This window comes from Salminus brasiliensis, chromosome 18, assembly GCF_030463535.1.
Source record: "Salminus brasiliensis chromosome 18, fSalBra1.hap2, whole genome shotgun sequence".
NCBI lineage: Eukaryota > Metazoa > Chordata > Actinopteri > Characiformes > Bryconidae > Salminus > Salminus brasiliensis.
In genome coordinates, this window is record NC_132895.1 from 32895667 (window position 1) to 32921642 (window position 25976).

The following is a 25976-nucleotide window of genomic DNA, read 5'->3' on the forward strand; positions in this document are numbered from 1 at the left end:
TCCGTCCCGTCTCCTCTATTTCTTGTTGTTTTCTACGAAAACAGAGCTGATAAGGACAGCGGCTGCTTTGAGTGCTGCGAAATAAAAACAGCAGAGCCTTAAAGAAACGGGTTAGTTACGAAAATTAATTTAACAAAAAGTCTGAGCTGCTGAAATCGATGGTTTTCGGTCCACGCAGCGACCACGCGTGTTTCGGTTGTGTGTAACACCTAAAGCGGTTCGACGGGGGGAAACGGTCCTGACCGCGGCTACTGGGTTCCGAGTAGAGGATTCTGGAAGTAATGTCGGGGTTTTCGCAATTAGCTGGTGTTAATCTGACAGTTTAATTAATTAAGTAACATATTAATTATTCATAATTAACAGTATTAGAAGTTTGTCTTATGGTTCATTTGCCAGACTTTGCCTTTTATGCGACTGCGCTACCCGAGCTTCAACGCTAGATGTCGCTGTTTTGCTTTCCAAATATTTTTACATTAATTTTAATATTTCTTAATTAAATATAATCAATGTAATTATTATTGTCTTATTAATTTCTAATAAATACACCGCAGTCCTTCACAATTCATTCCCTTTTTGTTAGTTTCATGCTGTCGTGTGCTCCTTAGCTTACTAGTAGCTACTAGCTAATGCTACTAGCATTAGCATTAGCTAGCATTTTCTCTCAGGCCAATATGATCCAAAAACAAGACAAATTTGACCTTAAAATTTATAAATGTTAAAATAAACCTTTAATTTACCACAGACTACATTTAAAATAACAACTTACAAACAACGTTTGCTTAATGAAACATTAAATCATGAATGAAATTATGTCGCTGACGTTAGCCAGCTAACGGCTTTTGGGCTAATAATAATAATAATAATAATAATAATATTAATAAAATACAGTCTTATGCAAAGTGTTTGGACAACCCTGATCAAATTACAAGCAGTTCTTGATTTTCATATTAAAATTAATATACATCCTATATAAAAACACATACACATGTAATATTATTATTTTTATTGTTATTTTTCTTTTGCTAAATTTAGTTTAAAAAATATATAAAAATGTCCTTTAGACTATTTATATTCAGAAAAGCGTCAAAGATCATTTGAACGGGGCGCACAACTTATAATATATAAAATACTGTACATGTTCTTTAATATTAACAATAATCAATGTTGCATTATTACTGGTAGCAGATAATAATAATACTAATAATATATTCATATATAAAATGAAGGCAGGGACCAGTTCATTTTTGTAATACCATTTATTTCATACACAAACAGGAATCCTCCTTTACAGCAGATTAATGACAGTCGTGACTAATTCTATTAGGAGAAATCAATAATCAGCTTCTGCAGCAGAAGAAAATACAAAAATAAACTCATAGTAGAAGAATAGGTCCTTTCCCTCACCACATCTCCACCCCAACGCTCACATTCATCACTGTCCAGCAAGCAGGTTTACTTTATTACTGCATACATTAAAAAAAAAAACCCAACAGAAACCCTCATCATGCAGCATTAATCGCTTCAGTCGGGTCAAAGACATCCCAGACCAACGGCAGTAATGCATTAACAGCAACAGCAGAGATCCCAGCTCTGTAATACATACAGGGATCATCATCATCATCATCATCATCATCATCATCATACACACACCTCTCTTCACACAGAGAGTTTCAAAGTCAAAATAAGTCATTATTTTGAGATGGACTGACGAGAACATCAGTCATTAGGTCTTGAAGCTCGCTAGTCATGAAATGTTGAGATACGGAGTAATTACTATAAGCCAAGTCATTATTTTAGAGGCACTCAGTAACACAAATAATACAATAATACAAAGACATCATTTTCAGAAATGGCTCCGAGTGGCTCAGCAGTCTAATGCACTACCGCTAGTTCGAATCCTGAGCCATGTGGATTTGCCATCAGCAGCCGGAGCCTGGGGGAGCACAACTGGCCGTGCTCTCTTTCCGGGTGATGTTGGCTGGCACAGGCCTCTGTTGGATGGTGCGGTGGAGCTGGGGACCAACCAGACACCTCTTTAATGACAGTAGGCTTGTATTTTGATACGTTTTGTTTTTGAGTGAGAAAAGTATATATTTACATATTTCTGCCAGAAATGAAGGAGGAAATGTGCATTTATTTCTCATCTACTGTATGAAAAAAGGTCCATAGAAATAAATAATAACAATAAAATACTTTTAAAAATGCTAAAAACACAGTGGTGGTGGTGATGGTGGGTGGTGGGTGAGGGTGTAGGGGATTGGCGTAGATATGCTATATTCTTGAAGTGGAATGACTTAACCGGCAGATAAGGAGTGAGGTCCGAGTTTTCACTCTAAGGCACGAGGGTGATGAACCTGAACTCTGCGGTCTCCTCAGGGCTGGGACACCTCTCCCCAGGCTCTGGTCGTTATCCCCTAAGCTCTGACTGTTCTGACGGGGTTCGCTTGCTACTCGGTTCATCAGTTCTACTGGATTTGAGCAGCATGTAAGCACACCAGTCTGTTGTAGACTAGACGAGCTGAGTGGTCTACAGAAGACTGGTCTATAGAACGGCTTCTGGGAAGGCTAGTAATAAAAGGCAGGAGGCAACTGTTGAAATGTAGGCTAGTCTACAATAGACAACAGGTGTAGAAGAAAATGGTCTACAGTATATTAAAGGATGGTCTGCAATAGAATATCAGTCTATGGTAGACCGGTCTACAATTTAAGGCCAGTCTATATATTAATAGACTATCCTAGACTGGTCTACGGTAGACAGGTGTAGAGAAATCTGGTCTACAATTGAAGACCAGACTTGATCTCAACAGACCAGTCTACCACAGCAGTCTATAATAGAGCAGATTAAAATAGATGACTGGTCTATAGAGCAGCTTTTAAATGGGCTGGTCTATAACAAAGGTAACAGACAACTGGTCAGTAGTAAACTAGTCTACAACAGTCGACTGGTCGGCAAAATAGATGACTGGTCTACAGTAGACAAGCCTGTAGATCAACATTTAGGCAGACTAGTCTGTAGTAGACTGGTCTCCAGCAGAAGACTGCTTCATAGATGACTGATCTATAGAGCAGCTTTTAAATTCTACAATTGATCAGTCCATGGGGCAGCTTTTAAGTAGGCTAGTCTATTGAGCAATGGTCTGTTGTAAACTGGAGCTGCTTCTAAGACAACTAGCCTATGACAGAAGACTGTTCTATAGTAGACTGATCTACACAGCACCTTCTAGGCAAATCAGTCAACAGCAGAAGAGTTATTTATAGAGCAGCTCGGTCTACACAGCAGCTTTCCAGAAGGCTGGTAGTGGAGTATAGTAGAGCAGTCTATAACCAAAGAGCTGTATAGAGGAGGTCTTATAACACAAGGCTGGTCCGTAGTAGAGTACAGCTCCTTTAACAGACAGGCTTGTAGAGCAGCTGGCCGTTGAAAAGGCGGCGCTTGAGCTCTTTGTACAACAGGCTGCGCTCCCTCTGCGAACCCTTCATGAAGCCACGGTTCTCCTGCGCCCGGCGACACAGGTATGGGATCACCTCGTTCACGGGGCCATATGGGACATATTTGTACACGGGGAACCCAGCCTGACCTGCACACACAAACACACAGGCTTAATTGCATCCATTGTACTGTTTTCCTGTTAGTCAAAATCAATCGGAAAATTTAAACATGGTCTCAGTAACGGTTTCCGAGGTACCGGAGGGGTTATTAAAGAATAATCTTATTGTAATATTAATATGGGTATTATTAGTATTATTATTATGGGTTGGGAGGTAATCAAAAACAGGTCAGTTTGGATTTGACTGTGGCTTTAAGCACAACCTCCACCTCAAGGCCTCAATAGGCTTATTAACAGAGGGAAATATTGAGATTCTTAACAACAGAGAAGTCAAACCCACCAAGAGGGAAGCTGATCTGGTCACACATGCCCAGCAGCTGGCCAAAGAAGACATTGTTCTCCCTGGGGGAGAGTCCCATCTCGTTCATCCTGCCAGGAGAAGCCATTTATTAAACCCCTGTAAGTCATATCGGCACACAATCGTGCAAACAACAAGGGCGTGGAGGGTCGACACCTCAGCTGCAGTCTTACTTTTCCAGGGTGAATTTGACGGTATCCTCGTTATGTGACGCCACCATGACGTTGGCCATCCTGTTGTGGCTGATCTCCTCCAGAATATACTCCAGACACCTTACAAACACACACAAATAAATACTGCATCAGCTCGAATTTTAGCTTAATGATCTCTATCTGCTTTAAGCTTAAGAACGGGAGAAAGTAGGGAACGTCCCAGTCAAGGATTTTTTACCCCCCAATCCCATCCGAGTCTCTTATAATGCTGGCCAATTCTGATCCGATCCGATCTTATCTTTGTGTGGCTATAGATAATACAGCCTCCCAGCTGAGGTAAACCGTGCTAATCCACAAGTGAACTTCCTACTTCAGTACCAGCTTATAGAAACTGTCCGATTATAGAAACAGACTGAACTCCGATCTAATGCAACTTAGCAACTTTGATTGGAGCAATTTTTTCAACTCGGTTTTAAACTCATAGAGCATAGAGCATTTCCACCATAGTTTGGAGATGCTGGTTGCTAAGCAGTCACCGTTGTACACCATGCGATTGCTATGGGATTGCTAGGCGGTGGCTAAGCTGTTGCTAAGCAGCTGCTACAGCGTGTCTATGTGTTGCTATGTAGTTAGAGTTAGACACTTGGTAGGGCGCTGCCCACAGCCATACCTGATGTTGCTTGGTGGCTGCTGTGCTTTTTATATTGGTTGCTAGGATGTTGGCAGACGTCTGATTTAGTATCCCACACGGTGCTGCTCGCTTTGCAATGTGCAATTACCGATGTGGGACTCATACGCTGACCTATGTAAAGGAGATGTGTAGAGGAGCTGCGTCCTCAGCCGTGCTACCTGTGGTACATCCGGTTGGTGGACTCGTAGTCGGGGTTGATGGGATCCTCGTAGCCGATCTCGGCTGCTCTCTGCCTCTCCTGGTGCATGTACGCCCCACGGACCAGCTTGGCCCCAAAATACCAGCCCTCGCGGCGGGACAGCTCCATGTCCACACTCACGTTATCATAGGCCTCCTGCACAAAGACACACACACAGCATTGGTAAACAGGTTTTCCTGCATTCTTCATGAGGTAGGACCAGTCACACCTTAGTAAAGCTCACAGTGGTGAAACTGGACCAGCTCATTTGGGTCAGTATCAGTATCATGATGACGATTTAAAAAAATGCTATATTGTGCTGCCCTAATCTGTGTGTGTGTGTGTCGTACTTTAAGGTAACACTGGTAGGTGTTGAAGATGATGGGTTTGCGTGTGTTGAAGATTCTCTGCATCTCCAGGGTCAGTCTGCTGATCGCCGGCTGGAAATACGTCTGCTCAGCGTCCACCATCAACCTCACCCCGTTCTCAACTGCGTGCTGCAGAACAAAGGGAGAGAGAGAGAGTACAGTTATGTAATGTGTGCTTTCTCACAGTGTCCTCAGCACGCTACAAAAAAAAACACACACACACACACACACACACACACACACTCCCCACCAGGCTGCTTATTTGCTAAACTCCAGTTCCTGAAGCCTACGAGCTCTAAAACCTGAATTACAGATCCGCCGTCTCTGCAGATGGGTTGGCAGGGGGTCCCTGAGGGCTTTTTGCATAACACTGCTTAGGTAATTCCTATTCCCGGCTAGGACGTTGCTCATTGGTTGCTATGGAGTTGCTAGGTAATTGCTAAGCTGCTGCAAATGGCTATCATGCTGCAAAGCAGTTGCCGCGAGGTCCTGGGTGGTTGCAGTGGGGTTGTTTGGCGGCTTGCTAAGCTTTTCCACATGAATGCCATGTTGTTGCTGCAGTATCCTAAGTTTGTTGCTATGGTGTCCTATTTGTGGTCGCTACGGGGTTGCTTGGTGGCCGATATGTTGTTCCACATGAAATTAGTTGCTACGATATGCTAGGTGGTTGCAGTGGGGTTGTATGGTACTTTGCTATGCTGTTCCATACAGATGCCATGTTGTTGCTAATTAGTTGCTATGGTATCCTAAGTGGTTGCTATGCTGTTCCAAGATGGTTCCACGGATGCTTGGTAAGCAGTTGCTGCAGTGTCCTAGGTGGTTCATATGTGGTCGCTAGGCTGTTGCTATGCTGTTCCATTAGGTGTAGACGTGTCTGCCTCTTCAGATCTGACCATTCAGGGCATGAACTACCCAAGTTGAGGTGAGGCGGGGCCTCCACAAGCATCAATAAGCCTTAGGTTCACAGCTTGCCCTCCCTTGTGGCACTTTTGGTAGGTGCTGACCACTCCAATACGGCTTGGTCATATTTCGGACAGTGCTGTAGGGGAGGTGGGTGCGGTCACTCCAGCCTGTTTTGAATACCATGATTGCTCAACCTCTCTGGGGGAGTGATCTGAATACACTTCCCTCACATGGACAGATCTTCTATCAGATCCAGGCGTCATTGTGAAACCGGACTAGAGACGACCCTTCAACCAGAACGAGAGCCAGCCCGGGGTTCCTCTGAGCTGCTGTGGTCCTACAGCCATGAGCACCGTCTTCAGTAAAGAACCCTTGAAGGGTGCACTGAGGAGAGTAGCGCTCTTCCGGTGAGATACTCGGGGCGATCAGGGCATATGGTGTTTTTCGGTTCATTTCTGGTCTACCTTGGAGTTTCCACGGTAACTGCTGAGCAGGACGAATGCATCTGAAGTGGAAAAACAACTGCTGACCTAAAAACCGACCATCACACACACACACACACACACACACAGTGACTCGGATTCGCACCTCAGAGATTTAAGACTCGACTCAGACCTCGACTAAAAATCTAAAAATCAGAAACCCAGAACTCGCAGAAACTCCACTCAGATCCAAACCCCTAGACTAGACTCGGGCTTCAGAAACTCATGACTCATCTCAGGCTCAAACCGCAGAAACTTGAGATTAGACTTGGATTCATACTCTAGGAACTTGCCTCAGACTCAAACCTCAGAAGCTCCGGACCAGACTCGGACTCAAACCCCAGAAGCTCCGGACCTGACTCGGACTCAAACCTCAGAAGCTCCGGACCAGACTCGGACTCAAACCCCAGAAGCTCTCGGACTCAAACCCCAGAAGCTCCGGACCTGACTCGGACTCAAACCCCAAAAGCTCCGGACCTGACTCGGACTCAAACCCCAAAAGCTCCGGACCTGACTCGGACTCAAACCTCAGAAGCTCCGGACCTGACTCAAACTGTTACGGTGTGGTGTGGGGTTTGGACTCAAGTGCAGTTAAAGTTTGTTTTATTATTGTCAAATGAGAACTCCTTTTGTGGTGTGTGCTTGGTGACTGTTGGGCTTGAACTCCCAACCTTGGTAATGGGAGCCCAGTGTATTTCCACTGTGCCACCACAGCTGTGAGGGGTGGCAGTATAAGCACTGATCATAAGCAACACAAAAAGGCGGGAAAACAAACAAAGGAAAACCAAACTAAAGACAACTCAAATTCTTTCCTCTTTTTCTCTTTTCTCTTCACAGCTGTTCACTTTTCTCTTTTCTGTTCACAGCTTAAACTTCTCTTTTTTCTTTTTCACTTTTTTTTTGTTTTTTTTTTGTTCACAGCTTAAAGTTCACTTTTCTCTTCTCAAAATAAACCCACTTTTACCGTTCGCCCCTCTACAAAGGTGCGACGGGGAAGTGTGTTTGGCTAGGTGTATTTATACCGTGCCACACAGGTGGGTCTGGTTAGCGTTGATTATCGCTGGGAATTCTGGGGCTTGGAGTTCTTTGCTCCAACCCCACCAGCTTTCCTACTTTGCTGGCTGGGCCCCCTGCTGGCAGCTGGCGGTACATGCTGCCTGCTCACACAGACTCGAACCTCAAAAGCTTCGGATTCGACTCCGATCCAAACCCCAGAACTCCACTCAGACTCAACCCCAAGGACTCAAGCCTAGGCTCAAACCTCAGAAGCTCCAGACTTGACTCACTCATATCCTGGAATCCTGACTGACAGACAAACCTCAGAAACTCAAGACTCGCACCCCACCAACTCAACTGAAGATTCAAATCCCTGTGACTCGACTCCGGCTCGAACCGCAGAGATTCCTGTCTCACAGGCAAAACCTAGCGAGTCAATTCAGACTCTCCTGAAACCTTTGAATAAGAAAGAAAACAGTCATGAGAGAGAGAGAGAGAGCTGAGAGATCACCACCCAGACTAAAGTTGGACCATAAACAGAAGAAATGACCAAAATCAGCCAACTCCACAGTCCTTCATTTAACAAGCTTGAACTTTGAGAGAGTGTCTGACTGACAGCCCAACAAGAACCAGGTGAAAAAACTTCATAAAAAAGGGAAACAACCTCATGTGACTCAATCAGCCCATCGTGTCACATGGAGAAATTCCCAGCAAGTGTTAAATCATCCTCCTGGTGATAAAACCCACACACACACACACACACACACACACACACACACACACACACACACACGCTCCCTCTGTACTTGGTCAAGGCTACGGCTACTCTGGATCACTTTATCGGTTATCGGTCTGGAACCACAAGCTACGATGGTGGTATGCAAACATACCAGACACACACACACTCTTTTTCTCTCCAGTGCGTCAGACTGCAAGACTAACAACTGGCTCTGTTTGATCTCCAGGTCCTTACTTAGCAATCGCTCCACGAAGAGCCAAGTCAACAACACGGCACAGGAGAAGAAAACCCCTCAGAAACAGAGCAGCCTTTCGGTAACACACCGACCACAGCGCCGTCTGGACGATTTCACAACCTCAATGAGGGATCAATTGACGTACGTGTTGACCTGCGCGTTGGGAAAGGGTCTGGAATGGCAGCTTCGCGAGAACGTCTGAGATCTTTCCCAACCGCCTCTGAAGAGTCATCGTCAGCAGGAGTGTTAGAAGATCAATACAGCAAACAGAGCTGCTGCCGTGAGCCTCGAGACCATCGCTGGTCTCAGCTTCACCTTCAGCTCTGTGGATTTAGCTACTCTCTGGCATCAAGACGGTACAGAAGAACCCTAAAGTTCTCCTAAAGTACCCTAGAGGTTGTGAGGTGAGCAGCCGATGAAGGGCACGCTCCTCCAGTAACCTTCATTAAACACTTGCAGATGAAACACTCTGCTGCACCTTGGCCAAGACGTCCATCCGCTGCAGCATCCTCTTCATCTGGCGCTCCTCTTCGTCAGTGAAGCGGCTCAACAGAGGCTCCAGGTGACCCGTCTAGACAGAGGAGGACACACGTGTGACTAATCAGGGCGAACGAAATGCAAGTGCAGCTTGAAGCAGGGGTGTGTGCTTTACCTCCACGTTGGGCACCACCAGCAGGTTGGAGATTTTCGTTCGGTCGTTGATGAGGCTGTTCCAGTCCAGCAGGTCAATAGTCCTGCACACACACACACACATTTATATATACACACACACTTGCATAAACCTAGAATCCAAATCAGAAAAAAAGGGCCATCAGAGAGATGTCTTACCCAGATGAGCCCAGTTTCTCTCCAGTGAACCAGTTCTCAATGTCCTGCTTGGCTCCAACACCCAGTTTGGTCAAACTGTCCTAAAGACAGGAGCACACACAGGCAATTTAGCTGACAGTTCGGAAATCTGACCCTGAGAACCTCCTTGAAGGTCTGATGGATACTAATTAAGCCCTTAGACACACGTCAGTTCTTCACCCTCATGCCTTTATTATTTCACTCATAGTTACCCTCAATTCCGCAGGTCCTAAAACAGAACCTTGCGGGACTCCAAAAGGATGCACTACTGTAAACAGTTGCCGAATAGTTCCCCAGTCTCCGCACTAGGATTAATAACTGAGTAGTTCACAAACGGGATAATGCTGGTTACATAATAACAAATCACGGGTTACAGGATAGCGAGCGAGGCACAGCCCAAAATCTTATGAAATCCACCGTCAGCTAAAGCTTGTAGGAGGGCTTGAGAATGCCGGATACCTGTAGCTGCTCGAGCTCGAGTTTCTGCTCCAGCACAGCCATGCCGTCCTTCCCCTGCTGCGCAGCCAGCAGGTTAAAAAACCTTCTCCATTTCACCAGCACCTCGGAGAACTGGAGCTGAGTGGGGCAAAGAGAAGAGGCCAGCATCAGACACCGTCTCTCTGCTGTTTAGGGGGAATGTCCACTGTCGAGAAGACTACAGAAGACTGGTAGAGACAGTAAGTTACCAAGAACTGAGGCCGGCCCAGAGCCGTCATCTTAATGGCCGAGAATCCGTCCACTGAGCTGCCAGCTGCACACACACAAACACACACACAGGCAATTATGAAAAAGACACCCAGACAAATCTGTTAAACAGATACAAATCCAGCCCAAACCGACCAGAAGCTTTGATGCATTTGATGAAGGTCTCCATGTGATGGTCACATTTGGCCTCGTCGGCGTAGAAATACGTGCGGGCGCTGATCACACCTCCTCGCCGGTCGCCAAACTGCCGGTGAGCCTTGTACTTCTTCTCGCGGTGGTCAGTGCCTGCACAACACCCAATCAGAGATGCTGCTGTGAACAACAGGAGCGTAAATCCCACACCAGGCATGACGTACACCGATTTGAGTGAATCATGAACTTGAAAGAAATGAAGGTCATGAAGAAAATGAACTTTTTAATGAAAGGAATTTCTGCAATTCCCACATCGGTGCAGCCCCACGGCCCCAAAACGAAAAGACCACCACCCAGACTAAAGCCTGGATCACAGAACTAGGCCAGACGACTGTGTCCGTGTCTCAAAACGGTGCCTAGAACAGTGCAGGGGCCTAAAATCTGTGAGCTAATGGGGAAAATCAGCGATGACTGAGCGCCAAGCGCTAGGGCATATTCGGCACTTCACTGACTGCTGGCAAATGATACGGGTGTCCCTGTGGATGTACGAGTCTGCAGAGTTAAATTCAGTCTTAGCCGCTGGACGCACCTGTCTGCTTCAGTCTGGTGACACACACACACACACACACACACGTTCGGAAAGATCGCTCGGAAAGATACACGTGTTAAACTCTAAACTACTGCTTGGATATCCTGTTCATAACCCCTCGTAACCCCTTGTTTACTCACCCCAACCCACGTGCACCAACACCCTACAGGTCTACAATTAAGCTGGATAAAGCTACACTCAGTGGACAAAAGTATTGGGACACCCGCTGATTCATGTTTTCTTTTTCCCCCAATTTCCAATTTTCCAATTTATTTTGGAGGAGCATTGCTGTGAGGATTTGATTGCATTTAGCAACAAGAGCTAGATTTAGTGAGGTCAGGATGCTGGATGGATGATCACCTCCCCATCTCATCCTATTCAAAAGTACTGGATGGAGCACCACCACCACCACCACCATCATTCCAGAGAATTCACAGCTCCTTCACTGCTCCACAGCTCAATGTTGGGGGGCTTTACACCCCTCTATAGCCCACGCCTGGTATTAGGCAGCCTGGTGCTGATGGGTTCAGCAGTGCTGATCTGCTCCAGAGAGAGTCCTATGGGCCAGAGGGGTACCAAGCTCTCCCAAGCATTGGGCTGAGGAGTTCTCTGGAGTGAGGGAGCTTCTTGAGGAGAGCGGGAACCTGAAATGTGGGCCTTCCACTCAGACCACTCAGTTTTTACAGGCATCCATATCCACCCATAATCGTAAACAGACAGGACTTCTGATTACGGCTGTAAAGAGAGGAGATGCATACCATGGCTTTCCTTCTCAGCTTCCGATACACAGGACCTGGAACAGAGAGAGAGTGAGAGAGAGAGAGAGAGAGAGAGAGAGAGAGAGAGAGAGTGAGATAGAGAGAGAGAGAGAGAGAGAGAAATGGTTAAATGGTGGGAAAGTGTGTAATAAACCTGTGATGGTCTAATGTAGGGTTGTCCGATCTAACGCTGATCTGATCCAAGTATCGGTCATTACTGATCCAATCCGAGTACCTTAATGAGTACCTTAATTAATCTATCCGATCCGAGTACCTTAATGCTGAGTACCGACCAATACCGATCCGATTACCTTACTGCTCAGCATAGCATTAGCATGTAAACCCATCAGCAGTAAAAACAAAGGATCGGACTGGATCAGTTCTGAATGGCCGACACACAACCCATTAAAACGTGGCTGGATTGGACACACCTCTAATTTAATGTCCTTTGAGGTTGTTGGACTCTCGGCAGACGGTCCAATTTCACACACACACACACACACACACACACACACACACACACACACAGAGCCTTGTCCACTGCCAATGTGAGGCTCCAGGACAGAAGCCCAGTCTGAGCTGGGCAGCTCTGGCTGATCCAGTCTAATCTAGTTCATGCTGGCATTTTCTGACACGCCGAGCAAACGCCTCCTTCTCCCCAAGTCCGACACCGTGTGTGTGTGTGTGTGTGTCCCTCTCACATTACGTTCACACTAAGGCAGCACTGGGCCGATGTCAGCAGCAAAAGTGGGAGAACCTAGGTTAGAGACTGAGACCTACTGCAGAACGGTGGGCGAGTGGGTGGGCACAGCCTGGCCGGGTTTGAGGGCAGCAGATAAGCTCCGATAAGACTTCTTCAGACAGCACCACCCTTCACTGCGAAACCTCACATCTCTCACTACAGACGCTGCTCACCTAAAAAATGAAGGTGCCTCAAGAGGTTCTTTTGAGCGACGCCATAAAGAACCATGTTTGTATGAGGTGTGAAAGTGTGAGGAACCTTACAAAACAAATCAACTAAAGGTTCATTAGACCTTTAAAAGGTTCTCATGGAGCCGTGAGAGTGTGAAGAACCTCCTGAGGGAAGTTAGAACTTGTCAGAGGGGTAATCTGTGACTCTGCTGTTGCCTGAAGGATCTGCAGCACAAGCTAGGACCAGCTGAACTGGTGGAGGAGGCTTTGAATATAGGTATAATCAGTAGCACAGTAATGAGGCAGGGGGGTGTTGGGGGATGGTAGGGGTGTTGGGGGGCTCCTCTGCTCTACCGATTCCTGGAAGGTTGATCCCTGCAGCCTGATCAAGCACCCACAGGAAAACAGGACTGAGTGTAGCACATCTCGTCTTACTCAAAGCTCCTTATATAACCCGCACTGTTCCCTCAGGGTGTGTGAGAGTGTGTGTGTGTGTGTGTGTGTGTGTGTGTGTGTCTGTGTTTTTCAGAGAGAGAGAGATTGTGAGAGAGTGTGTGCGCGCACTCCCTCTCACCCTCATGTGACCAGGCTTCCAAGCAGAGAGGCGTGTGAGGGGTGTAAACACTAGTCTTCAAAGCCAGCCAATCAAACAGGGGGGCCTTGGCCCTACGGACCAATCAGGAGCGAGGAACCGCAGAGAGTTTCCATTTCCGCGGCCAAAAAAACATGGGCAGGTTTACAAGCGCGCGAGGCCGAGCCTCTGAGTGTCAGGAACAGGGTTGTGGCACCATGTTCAGCGAAGCGCGAGCTGCAGGAGGACGCTCTGAGGACGTCCGACGGGTCACATGATGCCGAATATGTAATGCGACAGTCTGAGATGAGACACAGGCGGAGGACGGGGTTACGCTGCATCTGACCAGCATGAAGAAAATCACCTTCAAAATGAACCTATAAAACTCATCACGACACACCAGCCAGAGCGTACTACTCTCAAACTGTACGAAACAAACAATATCTTCAAATATTAAGAATTCAATATGCAAACGTACTGTGTATAGAGTGTGTAGTATTTACAAATGTACAATAATGATCTTCATTTTTAAGTATAAACATAATATAAATATTTTAAGTAATATCACAGTAATGACAATGATTTAGTTTTTGTTGTATTTAGAAAAGTAAATCTTCCTAATGTTAAGATATATATTTTTTTAAATATCACAATAATGACAATTAAGGTTTAGTAGTATTTAAAAATGTACGTTATGAGAATTATTAAGTTGAGCAATATTTTAAAACATACAACAATAAAATGCAAGTATTTTTAGCAGCACAGTAATTTCAATTATTTCGTTTTTTGTAGTATTTAAAAATATACAATAATAAAACATCTTATTTTTAGGTATTTTTAAATATCATAGTAACTCATTTATTTTTGTAGTATTTAAAAATATACAATAATAAAACCTATTCTGAAGTACTTTTTAAATAGCACAGTAATTACAATTAAATACTTATTTTTAAGCATTTCTAAATATCACAATGAAAGTTTCTGACTAGGGCTGCGCGATATTGGGGGGATAAAAAAAAATATGTTGCGAAATTAGCTTTTTCTGCGATATACATTACGGTATTCATTTTAAAAATAAATTAAATTAAATTAAATAAAAATCACCAGACGTCAGTGATCCAACATTTCCTTCTATTAATATCAGAACTCCATTACTGGAGTAACATTAACGGTATTGGGCAGATAAATCTAAAGCCTCTAAAGCTAGATCAGTTATGGAAAATGAAAACTAACTAAATTATTAAAATTTTGTAAGTAATTTAATTAAGTAAAAAACAAAAAGAATGTTTAATTTTGTTCCGTTTCAGCCAAATATGTTTATTTAGTCCCTACTAAACATGCTTACTTTTAGTTTAGCTTATTAGTATTTTTTAAATATTCTATAAAATATTATAGCCATACCAGTATATTCACTTATTACATCAAAAACACTTTACTTAATTAGTTGAATTGCTGAATATCGCAGTAATAACATTTTAATAATATTTTTGTGTTATTACTGTTGTTCACGGTACATTTAAATATTACAACAATTTAACTATTTAAACTTTAATAAACTATTTTACACATCTAACCCTCTGTTAGTTAAATTAGAAATTAACAGTAATTAATACAGTAATAACACCCTTAATCGATCCTATATACGATCCATTAGACACTACGTGCTAACCGCCATCCACCCCGATCCAGCTACAACACTCACTCCATCTCCTTCTTCTCCGCCTCCTCCTGCGTGAGGTCTTCCTCCACGCTGTAGTCCAGAACCGAGCCCACGCCGAACGCCTGGTTCTTCTCCATCAGGGGCTTAATGGAGTCCTGGTCTTCCCCTGCCACGAACTGCCCATAGAAGGTCATCTTCATCAGCTTCTCGAACGCGCGCTGGCCGAGGACCTTCTTGCTCAGGTCCATGAGCTGTAGGGAGGTAATGGCAAAAAAAAAATTACATTAATAAATTAAAATATTGGAAAAAAAATCGAGGTATTTTGTTTAAATATCGTTTAACTGCAGTAATCCGATTTATCGCGCCGCCATTTTGATTGATAAAGTTTAACGGCAGATCGATTAGTGTTTTTTTTTTTTTTTAATCGATATATATATATATATATATATATATGAAAGAAAATATACATAAAATTAATACAAACTCTTAATATGTTTAAATAGGCGTTTTAAAATATATTAGCTTCCAATTCGCGAGCTGCCTTCTCTAATTTTCCGTTCCACCTTAAATGGGGCAGCAGTTACATTGATATATTTTTATTTATAAACGATATAAATTAAGTAAAAACAGACATAAAATTAATATAAACTCTTAATATGTTTAAATAGATGTTTTAAAAATCATTAATAATATTAGCTTCCAATTCGCGAGTTGCCTTCTCTAATTTTCCGTTCCACCTTAAATGAGGCAGCAGTACCCTGACATTTTTTTTTTTTACATTTTTTAATCTATATAAATGAAGTAATAATAGGCATAAGATCAATATAAACTCTTAATATGTTTAAATAGATGTTTTAAAAATTATTAATAATATTAGCTTCCAATTCGCGAGTTGCCTTCTCTAATTTTCCGTTCCACCTTAAATGAGGCAGCAGTACCCTGACATTTTTGTAATTTTTTAACGATATAAATTAAGTAAAAACAGACATAAAATTAATATTAAGTCTTAATATGTTTAAATAGATGTTTTAAAAATCATTAATAATATTAGCTTCCGATTCCCGAGCTGCCTTTTCTAATTTTCCGTTCCACCTTAAATGGGGCAGCAGTTACACTCTGGCGCCTGAGGCGCCAGAGTGTAACTGCTGCCCCATTTAAGGTGGAACGGAAAATTAGAGAAGGAAGTTAACTTCGCGAACTTACCTCCTTATTTTTATCAACGAGGTAGTCAAAAGAGCAGAGTTTGAAAACCAGCAGACTTCGCAGCAGCTCCAGGGAGTCTTTACTCTTATAAGCTTCGTGTGTGTTGTCGAAATCGACCCGAACCGCCGTGGTTCTGTCCGGGGGGGGTTTGATGAGGTCCACATCGCACGGCTTCTCCACGAGCGTGCACGCCGGCTCCAGCCGCGCCTCCTCGGTCTTCTCCTCCTGGGGTCGGCTCGAAGCCACGGTGGAGCGGCACCGTTTCGACGCCAGTTTCAAACACACCAGACTCTCGCACTTGGACCGGGCCAGGGACGGTAAAACTCGGGCGTACGACATCGTTAGAGAGGCGCTGGGTCCGCTTCCTGAGGGAGGATGTCTGACTGAGCGGGGGAAGCTTCGCGATGCTCATTCATAGCAGGCGGTGAGTGTATGCAAATATATGCAAATATATTCCGGCGTGCGAGATGGCATTGGCGGGGGAGCGAGGGTTGTGGCTAATTTATGTGAATTTATTCTGATTTGCGGAAGGCGATTGGTGGATGGCTTTTGACGGTGTTTTCGGGCTGTTCTGAGATCGGATTTATTTATTGAATATTGAGAAATTATTAAACATAAATCATATAAACTGATGAATATCATATAAATAAATATTAGCATAGTCGCTTAATTATGCTTGTTTTTTATATTGATTTATTATACAATTAATAAATATTATTAATAACATTAAATATTATATGAATATCCGTTTTGAAAATTTAGCTGTTTTCATGCAAATCCATCATATTTAAACACAGTGCCGCTTAGCCCCGCCCATTCGCACTGAAGTTATAAGGGGCGCTGTTTCTCTGTACCAGCTGTTAAGCATGTTGGTGGTAGCATCAGCTACATAATCGAGACTTGGACACAACTGGGTGTTGTAACAGACAGGACAATGACCCCCAAGCTACTTGTGTACGGACAGGCCTACTGAAAGTTCTGACCTCAACCTTATGGAAAATGTGTAGACTGGGCTTAAAGATCAGGGCTGGGCCAGAAAATAGTAAATATCCACCTGCCAGAAAGCATGATATCAAAAGCGTCTGGTTAAGGTGCAACTTGCTATTGCTGATATTTGTGATCCTGTATGTATTTTAACCCTTTATAGAATCCAGGAACCCCTCACTGGTGGGTTTGGATAGTAAATACATAAATAAAACGAATATATTTGTGTTGCAGTCATGGTGACTGACGCCTGGTTCCATTCACCACCACTGTATAAAAATCTAAATTGTCACATTTCTGTACAATGAACCACAATTTTACACCAAATTTCACTCTGAACTATTGTTTACATCTCAAACACTCAGTTATTTTGAAAATTTGACAAAATGAACTTCCCCTTTAATTTTTTTTTTTTTTTTTGCACAACATTGAAATGTCTGCCCAGAACTTTAGAAGTGCACCTTATCTAGAGCTGAGCTCCAAGGGCAAGAGATATGACTCTCTGTTGAAGACAAAAAAGAGTCAAAACGCTGACTGCTCGAAGGCCTCAAGGTGTTTTCTCAAGGTGAGCAAATATTCTACATCTGCTGTATCTGAGAAGCTAAGCTAATAGGGCTGGAGGTCAGCACAGCGTAGAAACCCTCCCATAGACCCTGAGTGCTGAGTGGAATCAGGGGTCACTTAAGTACACATATGATCAGGTGAGTACCTGATACTATTAGGTGAGCACCAGATACCATATGGTGAGTATCAGATATTATCAAGTGAGTACCAGATACCATATGGTGAGTATCAGATATTATCAAGTGAGTACCAGATACCATGTGGTGAGTATCCAGTATTATCAGGTGAGCACCAGATACCACGTGGTGAGTATCCAGTATTATCAGGTAAGCACCAGATACCATGTGGTGATTTTTCAATATTATCAGGGGAGCACCAGATACCATGTGGGAGTATACAATAATATCAGGGGACCACCAGATACCATGTGGGGAGTATCCGATGTTATCAGGTGAGCACCCGATACTATCAGGGAAGCACCAGATACCAAATGAGGAGTATACAATAATATCAGGGGACCACCAGATACCATAGGGGAGTATCCGATGTGATCAGGTGAGCAGCCGATACTATCAAAGGAGCACCAAACACCAAGTGGGGAGTATCCAATATTATCAGGTGAGCACCCAATACTATGTTCTGAGACTCCGATACTATGTTGTGAGCAACAGATACCATGTGGCGATTATTTAATATTATCAGATGAACACTACATTCTGAGAATCTGACAGCATCGGGTTCTCACCAAATAGTATCACTGTATCTGAGCACCTGATACTATCAGGTGAGCACCCGATACTCCCTTAAGCAAAGCAACTAACTCTCTCTGCTCACTGGGCACCGCAGCGAAGGCTACCCTCCGCTCCAGGCACATGCGCTCACAGTCAGTGGTCAGTGCTTGCTGACTAGAGTGTGTGTGTGTGTGTGTCTGTTATCAGTGCACGGATGGTATAAAGGCAGGGGTCAAATCCCACCTGTTTTCAACACTAATGGTGAATGCGGCTCCTTAGTCTTTGGCTTGACCGTGACTAGTGCCACTTGGTGGCAAATAGGAGTAATGACCTGCTTCTTCAGGCAAAGCAGCGTCTTTACGGATGCTCGACTGAACCAGCAAATAAAAGCTTAAACTGACCCTCAGTTTCTACTCAGGACACCCAGCTCACTCTGAGGAAGGACAAAAACCCGGGTCGGACACTTAGCTGATATCGGACGGCCGCAGGTGGTCAGTAGCGGGAGTGTGAGTATGGCCCGGTGGGGTAGTGTAGTTTCCCTATAACCTGTACAGCGGTGCTGCCATCTGCTGGACAAACGACCAACTTCAGCTGAACCCATCTAGACCTGTGCAAAAGTTTGGACACCTTACAGACGTTCTGGAATGTCTCCTACTCTTCCTCGCAGAAGGCCTCTAGCTCCGAGATGTGTACGGCCTATCTACAAATCGTCTAATGACGTTCACGTCAGGGGACTGTGAGGGCCATTCTTCTGCTGCAGAAGCCATCCTCCTTCCAGCTTCAGCCTTTCTACAGCTGGTGGGAATTTGCTGTGCGACATCACTGACGCCACTGGCAGCAGAACAACCCCAGCCCTACAGTTCACAGTTGGCCTGGTGTTCCTACCATGAAATGCAGCTCCTTTCCTCCTGAACATACGTTTGACGAACATGACTCGAATGCTGTTCTCTAGAGTACTGTAAACACCGGTCCTAGCCAGGACCCCCTGCCCCCCCTTTCCCTCCCTCGCAGCCCCAGCTAAACCTTACAGCAGGTTCCTGTCTGTCTTATAGGGGACTATGGCTTTGCCTGTCTTACCAGCATATGTTTTCTTAGGCTTCTAGCTCTCACCTTGCCCCCCGCAGTTCTCCTACACAGACCATCTGCACCGCGGAAGGCACTCAACCACCTTCTTTCAGCCTCCCCCTGCCTTGATTGGACACAGATTACCATCAACGTCAGATTATTAAACAATTCCTTCGAGGAACCCAGAAGTCATAAACTTCTCCGAAAACATAATGCACCTTAATATATAGCGTACAAGTGATGCATACTAAAGAGACACGGCACACCCACAGTCTATAGAGTTGTCTGGTCTTTAGATTCACCCACAGCTGCTCAGCAAAAACTCACCCGTCTAAGTTTCGTCGGCTTTATTAACACCGCTTCTACACGTACATTTACAAACTGTGAGGAAACTGAGGCATAACACACACACAACGTTCAGGAGGGCCAGCTTGACGGTTTCAGTATTCCATGACAGTCCTAGCCAGTCTCTCCAGATCCTCATGCAGTCCCCGTAGATGAATGAAGAAGAAGATGAACCAACACCAGGACACTTTCCACGCTGGTGTATGAGGTCAGGAACGGGATGGTGGCTGGGTGATCTGGCCAAGACGTGGAATCGGAGGCCCGCTGGTCGCTCATTAGTTCTTCTCGTAGTTGTGTTTGATATGCTTCCAGAGCTTCTAAAAGAGGAGAAATCAGACGTTCTGTTAGTCAGGCTTGAGGTTAGAGGTTTTGCTCAGATAGTCAACAGGGGGAGCTGAAGCCAACCTTGATGTTTTTGCTGGAGATCCTACAAATGAATGAAGAACTGACCCCCTATGCTGGACCTTCTGCCCTGGAGCCATCACCTAAAGGCTTTCCTGGAGCACATGGGCTTGCATGGCTTTTTGGTAGCGGTAGTCATGGAAACACCTTCACGTGTCAGATTGTGGTTACATTAGCCAGCTAGCACCGCTAGTAGCGGTAGCAACACAGCTAGCTAGCTAACCAACCTGAAACCGTCACCTTTTCTGTACTAACTAACATCCCAAATCATTCCATTAACTTATTAAATATATTCCAGTGATATTAACTCATATTCCACCGCATCTAACCAGCAAACCCGGCGAGTTCAGGCAGCCAGCGCTGGCACCAAGTCCTCGTCCTCTGAGGCGCCGCAAAAAGGTCAGGCTTAGCATTAGCCAAGTTAGCATGCTAGCTAGCTAGCCTCCTGCACACGGGTCAGCCGCCGGCACTGCTGAGAGACAACTGACCCCCGAAATCACCCGAAATCACCCCCACCACTCACCCCTCGGTTCAAACTCTCGAACACCGCGTCGCCAGCCAGGTCAAACGTCCGCTCGAAAGCGACGGCTGTCACCATGATGGTCACAGCGAAGGTGGACGTCCTTCTGAACAGCAGGTTGTAAACGCTCTTCGCCAGCGCCATGATGAGCCGAGCCGCGGTCTGCGGGGAGGGCGGGGCTTCCCGGGTTAACCACCGGCCTGGGGGTGTGGCCTTTTGTGTGGCGCGTCAACCACGGCATCTGCCGTCAGCTGAAGGGAAGGGGCGGGGCTGACTGTGCGTGTCAGCCAAAGAGGGCGGGGCTGCCTTATCTTCCAATAATAATAATAATAATAATAATAATAATAATAATTACTATTTCTTTATTTATTTTTATTCATTAAAATTCATCTTATTTGTCACACAGATTCATACACCGCAGAACAAGCAGTGGGAAAAATGACAACACATGAAACCGGAAGATGAAACATGTTGATCAAAATAATAAATAAATATATATATAGCAGCACTGCACATCTGTGTATATGTACTTTAAAGTTTCACTGTTTCTGATTTATATTACGTTCTTTTTATTATTATTATTTATTATTATGTTTTATATTATATTAATTAATTAAATTATGTATGTATTTATTTATTTATTCTTTTTGTACTTGTTTTTATCTGTATTTACGCTGCTGTGACGCTCTAATTTCCCTTTGGGGATTAGTTAAGATTAAAACTATAATTATAATACTAAATGTTACATTACATTTAAATTTAAAAAATCAATTTAAAAAATAAGTTTTAAACATTTTAAAAATGTTAAAAATCCAATTAAATTAAATTAAATTTAATTTAATTAAATGAAACTAATTTTTAATGTAATTTGACCGCTTCCCCCCCCTTCTCTCGCCTGTTGGTCTCTCCCGACCTCCCCCCGCTCTTCCATCACTGAATGGAACATTCCGCCGTGACCCGGTAGATGTCCGCGCGCCCCCACCGCTCCTTCCTTTCCTGTGGCGGCCATCGACCAAAATGGTGAGGAGTTGAGTTTGTACCTCTGAATCTACCTCCATCCGAGCGCTTTCTGAAGGTTAATCAGTGAAAAACCGCGCTCTAAACCTAGATTAATGTCTCCTCAGCTCGTCAAGTACAGTATTTCGAGATATGATGGTGAAATTCCGCCATAATTTGAAGTTGGGAGTGTGTCGTTGCCTGTAGCTTTAGCCGTTCGGTGCTTCGACTGTTAATGAAAGGCCCGAGCCGCCCTGCTTAGACTTTAGACCGACAGGCGGGGAGTAACACTGCTGAGTGTAGTGGAGGAGGTTTGCTTGCTTGTGGGGGGCTTTTTGGGAGATGTGGCCGTAATTCGAGCCGAGCTAATGGGGGTAAACTCGTAGGCAGCACCGCTGTGGAGGAGTCGGCACCATGAGCCGAAGCTGAAAGAACCGTGAACCGGAGTCGATACTCGGCTTCATTTGCCTACAGTTTAAATTCACGGCCAATATGAAGATCTTAACAGCCAGGCTTAGCTGTTATTGCAGGGTAAATGTGTATCTGGGGGGGCAAAGACCAAGCAAGGGTCCACCTTTTTAAACTGAGTTCATAATTATTGGGTAAATGTGCTCAGAAACGTGTAAATGGTGGATTAAAAATGAATATTTATGATTTGTGAGTTTATGCATAGTTTAAGTGATGCATGGGTAGTCTAGGAAGGGCCTGGCAGGTGTGTGTGTGTGTGTGTGTGTGTGTGTGTGTGTGTGGATTTGTATGTGTAGATGCGGTCATGCAGAAACCTTGCATCTACATTTTTAACATAATATAAATCATCTGCATCAGAATTTTATAATGAGCGGACCAATAGAAATGGTCCAAAATGACCTGGACTTACTTTGACATCCATTGAAAGCTATGAAAGTTCTTCGTCCTGCGGTTTTGCAGGTACAAGGCTTTTGCATGACTGCCCTGGTCACAAATAGACCACAAATGTCCTTATTTGCTTTTTAAAAATGGGGGGGAATTACATTTTATATTGTTCCTAGTTTAGAGAAGCTTTTTCTTGTGAAGTTTTTGGAGAAGTACTGTTATAAATGTGATGCTGTATATCTAATGCTGTTCCAGGTGTTCCTAATAAGTTCTCATCCTGATCAGTGTTTCATGAAGTGACTTGGAGTGAAATTCTCATCTTTGTGTTTTTTTTTTTTAGGCAAAGATCAAGGCCAGAGACCTGCGCGGTAAGAAGAAGGAGGAGCTGCTCAAGCAGCTGGATGATCTGAAGGTGGAACTGTCCCAGCTCAGAGTCGCCAAGGTCACTGGCGGAGCTGCCTCCAAGCTCTCCAAGATGTGAGTTTTGTGCCACGAGTGTTTAAAAAGTGTTTCCAGCACTCAGAAACACCTGCCGTAGGGTTTACTGGTGGTGTACCTGCTCCGGAGGGTGATGGGGCGTACGCCTAGATGGGCCGGTGAGCTCAACCTGAAAGGTGGAAGAAAGAGGCCTGGAGAAGATGACATGCTGGTTATTTGGGAGCTCAGTTTATTGGACAAATTTAATTCCGCTAGGTCGTTAACTTAATCTGCTCACAAGCCCTGCATCACTAATCAGCCGTCTAAAGCCTGAGACCACCTGGGTGATGAAGTGAAATTGACTGTGCTGCTAGGTTGGAGTGAGAACACACAGGCATACGGGTCCTTTACTAATCAAATCTGACCCCTGCATTAACGTGGCCTCCACGTTTGGACCGATCTGAGTAGATGAGCAGCACTACTGATGCTTTAGTTCTTGGTGATGCTGGTTTGGGTTGATTGACTCCACTTTTGTTTAATATTATTTATTATTTTCTCTCCCTCCTTTTAGCCGCGTGGTGCGCAAGTCCATTGCCAGAGTTCTTACCGTCATCAACCAGACACAGAAAGAGAATCTGAGGAAGTTCTACAAGGTGAGTATGGTGCCCATGACTGGTGCCCATGACATGACTTCTTTGCCAGCACTGTTGTCACTATATCCAAAGGCAGCTCCTGACTTGCTCACCAATCATTAAAAAGCGTGTCACGATGCTCATTGCTACCAATCTATTCCGACTGCGTCGTTTAAATAGCGACGGTGCTTGCAAACCTACGCCGGTGGGTGTGTTGGTCTCGAAATGATGACTCTGGCCTACAAAGCCAAGACTGGACCAGCCAGCCCCTCCGTACTTGATGTCAAATGGTCAAAAGCTTGATCTGCACCAAGAGCCCTTCCAGCTTCAAGTACGGCTCGGCTCGACCCGCCATCCTTTAAGATCCACGGAAGACGAGCGTCCAGACTTTTTACTGTCCTGCACCGAAGTGGTGGAACGAACTTCCCCTGGGTGTCCGAACTGCAGAGTCCAACACTCGCTGTCCTCAAACCCAGACTGAAGACCCTCCTCTTCTGAGAGTACTCAGGCGAAGAGAAGAGTATTATGGTCTCCATACTGACTTGTGTTTAGTAGAGTCTAAGATTAGAGGATCTGAATTTAGTCTATTTAAACTAGCTGAGCTTCTTCAGTAAACAGTGAAGAACTCTCGTAAGTCGCTCTGGAGAAGATGGATAAATGTAAACCAAGCTGTGTGGCTGACCTCACCTAAAAATCACTACAATAGGGGCTCTAAGCTCACACTCGGCTTGTTGGCTCCTTCTTTAGAGAGCTGAGGATAAACTATGTATGGTCTGTAGGAGCAATGCTGGAGCTGTGGTAATGAGGCTTGAGGAGAAGTTTTGGTGACATGCTGGTAGATGCCCTGTTCGAGCAAGACGATCACCCAGCGCTAATCCTGTGTCTGTGGAGGTGGCGTGAATAGTCTCTTGCTACAGTGATCCTGCTGCTCGCTGCAGAGTCTCCCTGAGACGCTCATCTGCTGCGGGCAGCGTACAGTGTACAGCGGTTGAAGGTTCGAGACCTGACTTGGTTTCCTCTAGAACTTGGAATGGTTCCTCTATGGCAACGTCATTATAGCACCCTGTACCCCTGCCTACCTCTCCCTTCCTTCAGTGACCATTTCTCTCCCTCTCCTCTTTCAGGGTAAGAAGTACAAGCCCCTGGACCTGAGGCCCAAGAAGACTCGCGCTATCCGCCGGCAGCTGACCAAGCACGAGCAGAGCCTCATGACCAAGAAGATGCAGAGGAAGTCCCGCCTGTATTCCATCCGCAAATTCGCCGTCAAGGCTTAAGGCTGTACTGCTGTTTTTGTTTTCCACTAAATAAAGCACCCCACCCTTGGAAGAAATGCGCTCCTGAGTGTTTCTGTCTCAGAACATGAGCGGCGTTTACAGGAGCCGTCCGTGAGCTGCGTCTTCATCGTTTGGAGGATGATTATCTTCATCGTCAAAATCCTCACCTGCGTGTCTCCGCAGGTGAGCGGAAACTGCTGGAGCACACTTGTAAATGCCAGGCCGGGCGTCTTTAGCTGACTTTAGCTTTAGCAGCTGAAGTATAACCATTCAATATTTACTATATTATATTAATAAGCTCCATAATTAGATGGACGTGGTGCTCTAAGGCAATATGGGGACATTTTGCTGTCCAGGTGGTGGTAAGCAGTTAATTTTGTCCTGAATTACTGATCAAAATTACAAAAAACTACATCCCCCATAATGCCTAGCGTCTTTCCAATATCCTGGGCGGTTAGCCAGCTAGCTAACGCTTTTATCAGGCGTTATTTGGGGTGTTTTGGGGCGGGGGGCGTGGGGGGGGGGGCTGGATATTCGTACATATTACGAAGAAAAGTAATATTAGCTCATAGCTGCATGGCTTACAACCTCATAATCTACCGAAATACACGCAAGGCCTCAGGTACGTTAGCATAGCATAGGCGCTCTGTGTAGTTAATAACCATAAGAATTAGTGGTATCGCTTTTTATTATTATTAGGATTTATAATTATATTAATGTATTAATTTTAGGAGCGTTAGTAATGTCATTAGAGGAGAGACAGCCTGTAGAAATTCAGCCCTGTTTACTCTTTACCTGTTAGGCCGAAACTGGCCGCCAGGGGTCAGCAGGGAGCGCCCGTCTGCACGCGGCTGTCGCACTTAAACGCCTGATTAAAATGTGTGGAAAGATTTTTACTGATGAGACTTTATCTGGTTAAAGCGTCGCTATTTATTTATAATTCTTTTTTTTTAGATATTTATTTACTTTATTTATTACATTTGAATTCGTTATTAGCAATATAATATTGTTGTTGCTACGCTGGCATTTAAGCCGATACCAACCGGTGAGGCTAGGCTAGCTATCCGCTAACGAGCTAACTTTGTGTCAGATTAGCAGATAAACGGGTCCAAATATCATCATAACCGATACAGTAAAACAACGACAACTAGATAAACCCCCTGTGAGG

General features: G+C 44.6%; 3 protein-coding genes across 3 annotated transcripts; 1 reads left to right on the forward strand and 2 right to left on the reverse strand.

The window, feature by feature from the left end:
- Nucleotides 1-1237: 1237 nt before the first annotated feature.
- Nucleotides 1238-16403, reverse strand: prodha (proline dehydrogenase (oxidase) 1a). The gene is made up of 14 exons (XM_072662395.1): nucleotides 16027-16403; nucleotides 14866-15074; nucleotides 11681-11715; nucleotides 10337-10486; nucleotides 10183-10247; nucleotides 9956-10072; nucleotides 9479-9558; nucleotides 9303-9384; nucleotides 9129-9221; nucleotides 5278-5424; nucleotides 4908-5083; nucleotides 4080-4178; nucleotides 3889-3977; nucleotides 1238-3578 (listed from the first exon to the last, which is right to left on the reverse strand). Exons 1-14 carry the CDS (start codon nucleotides 16363-16365, stop codon nucleotides 3388-3390), a joined length of 1872 nt encoding a protein of 623 aa, XP_072518496.1. The 5' UTR covers nucleotides 16366-16403; the 3' UTR covers nucleotides 1238-3387.
- Nucleotides 16404-19702: 3299 nt separating this feature from the next.
- On the reverse strand, nucleotides 19703-20814 carry uqcr10 (ubiquinol-cytochrome c reductase, complex III subunit X). Its single transcript, XM_072662122.1, has 2 exons — nucleotides 20641-20814; nucleotides 19703-20032 (listed from the first exon to the last, which is right to left on the reverse strand). The coding sequence occupies exons 1-2, from the start codon at nucleotides 20779-20781 to the stop codon at nucleotides 19991-19993; spliced, it is 183 nt and encodes a 60-aa protein (XP_072518223.1). The 5' UTR covers nucleotides 20782-20814; the 3' UTR covers nucleotides 19703-19990.
- Nucleotides 20815-21556: 742 nt separating this feature from the next.
- Nucleotides 21557-24864, forward strand: rpl35 (ribosomal protein L35). Its single transcript, XM_072661728.1, has 4 exons — nucleotides 21557-21657; nucleotides 22826-22962; nucleotides 23474-23555; nucleotides 24659-24864. Exons 1-4 carry the CDS (start codon nucleotides 21655-21657, stop codon nucleotides 24806-24808), a joined length of 372 nt encoding a protein of 123 aa, XP_072517829.1. The 5' UTR covers nucleotides 21557-21654; the 3' UTR covers nucleotides 24809-24864.
- The last annotated feature ends 1112 nt before the right edge of the window (nucleotides 24865-25976 follow it).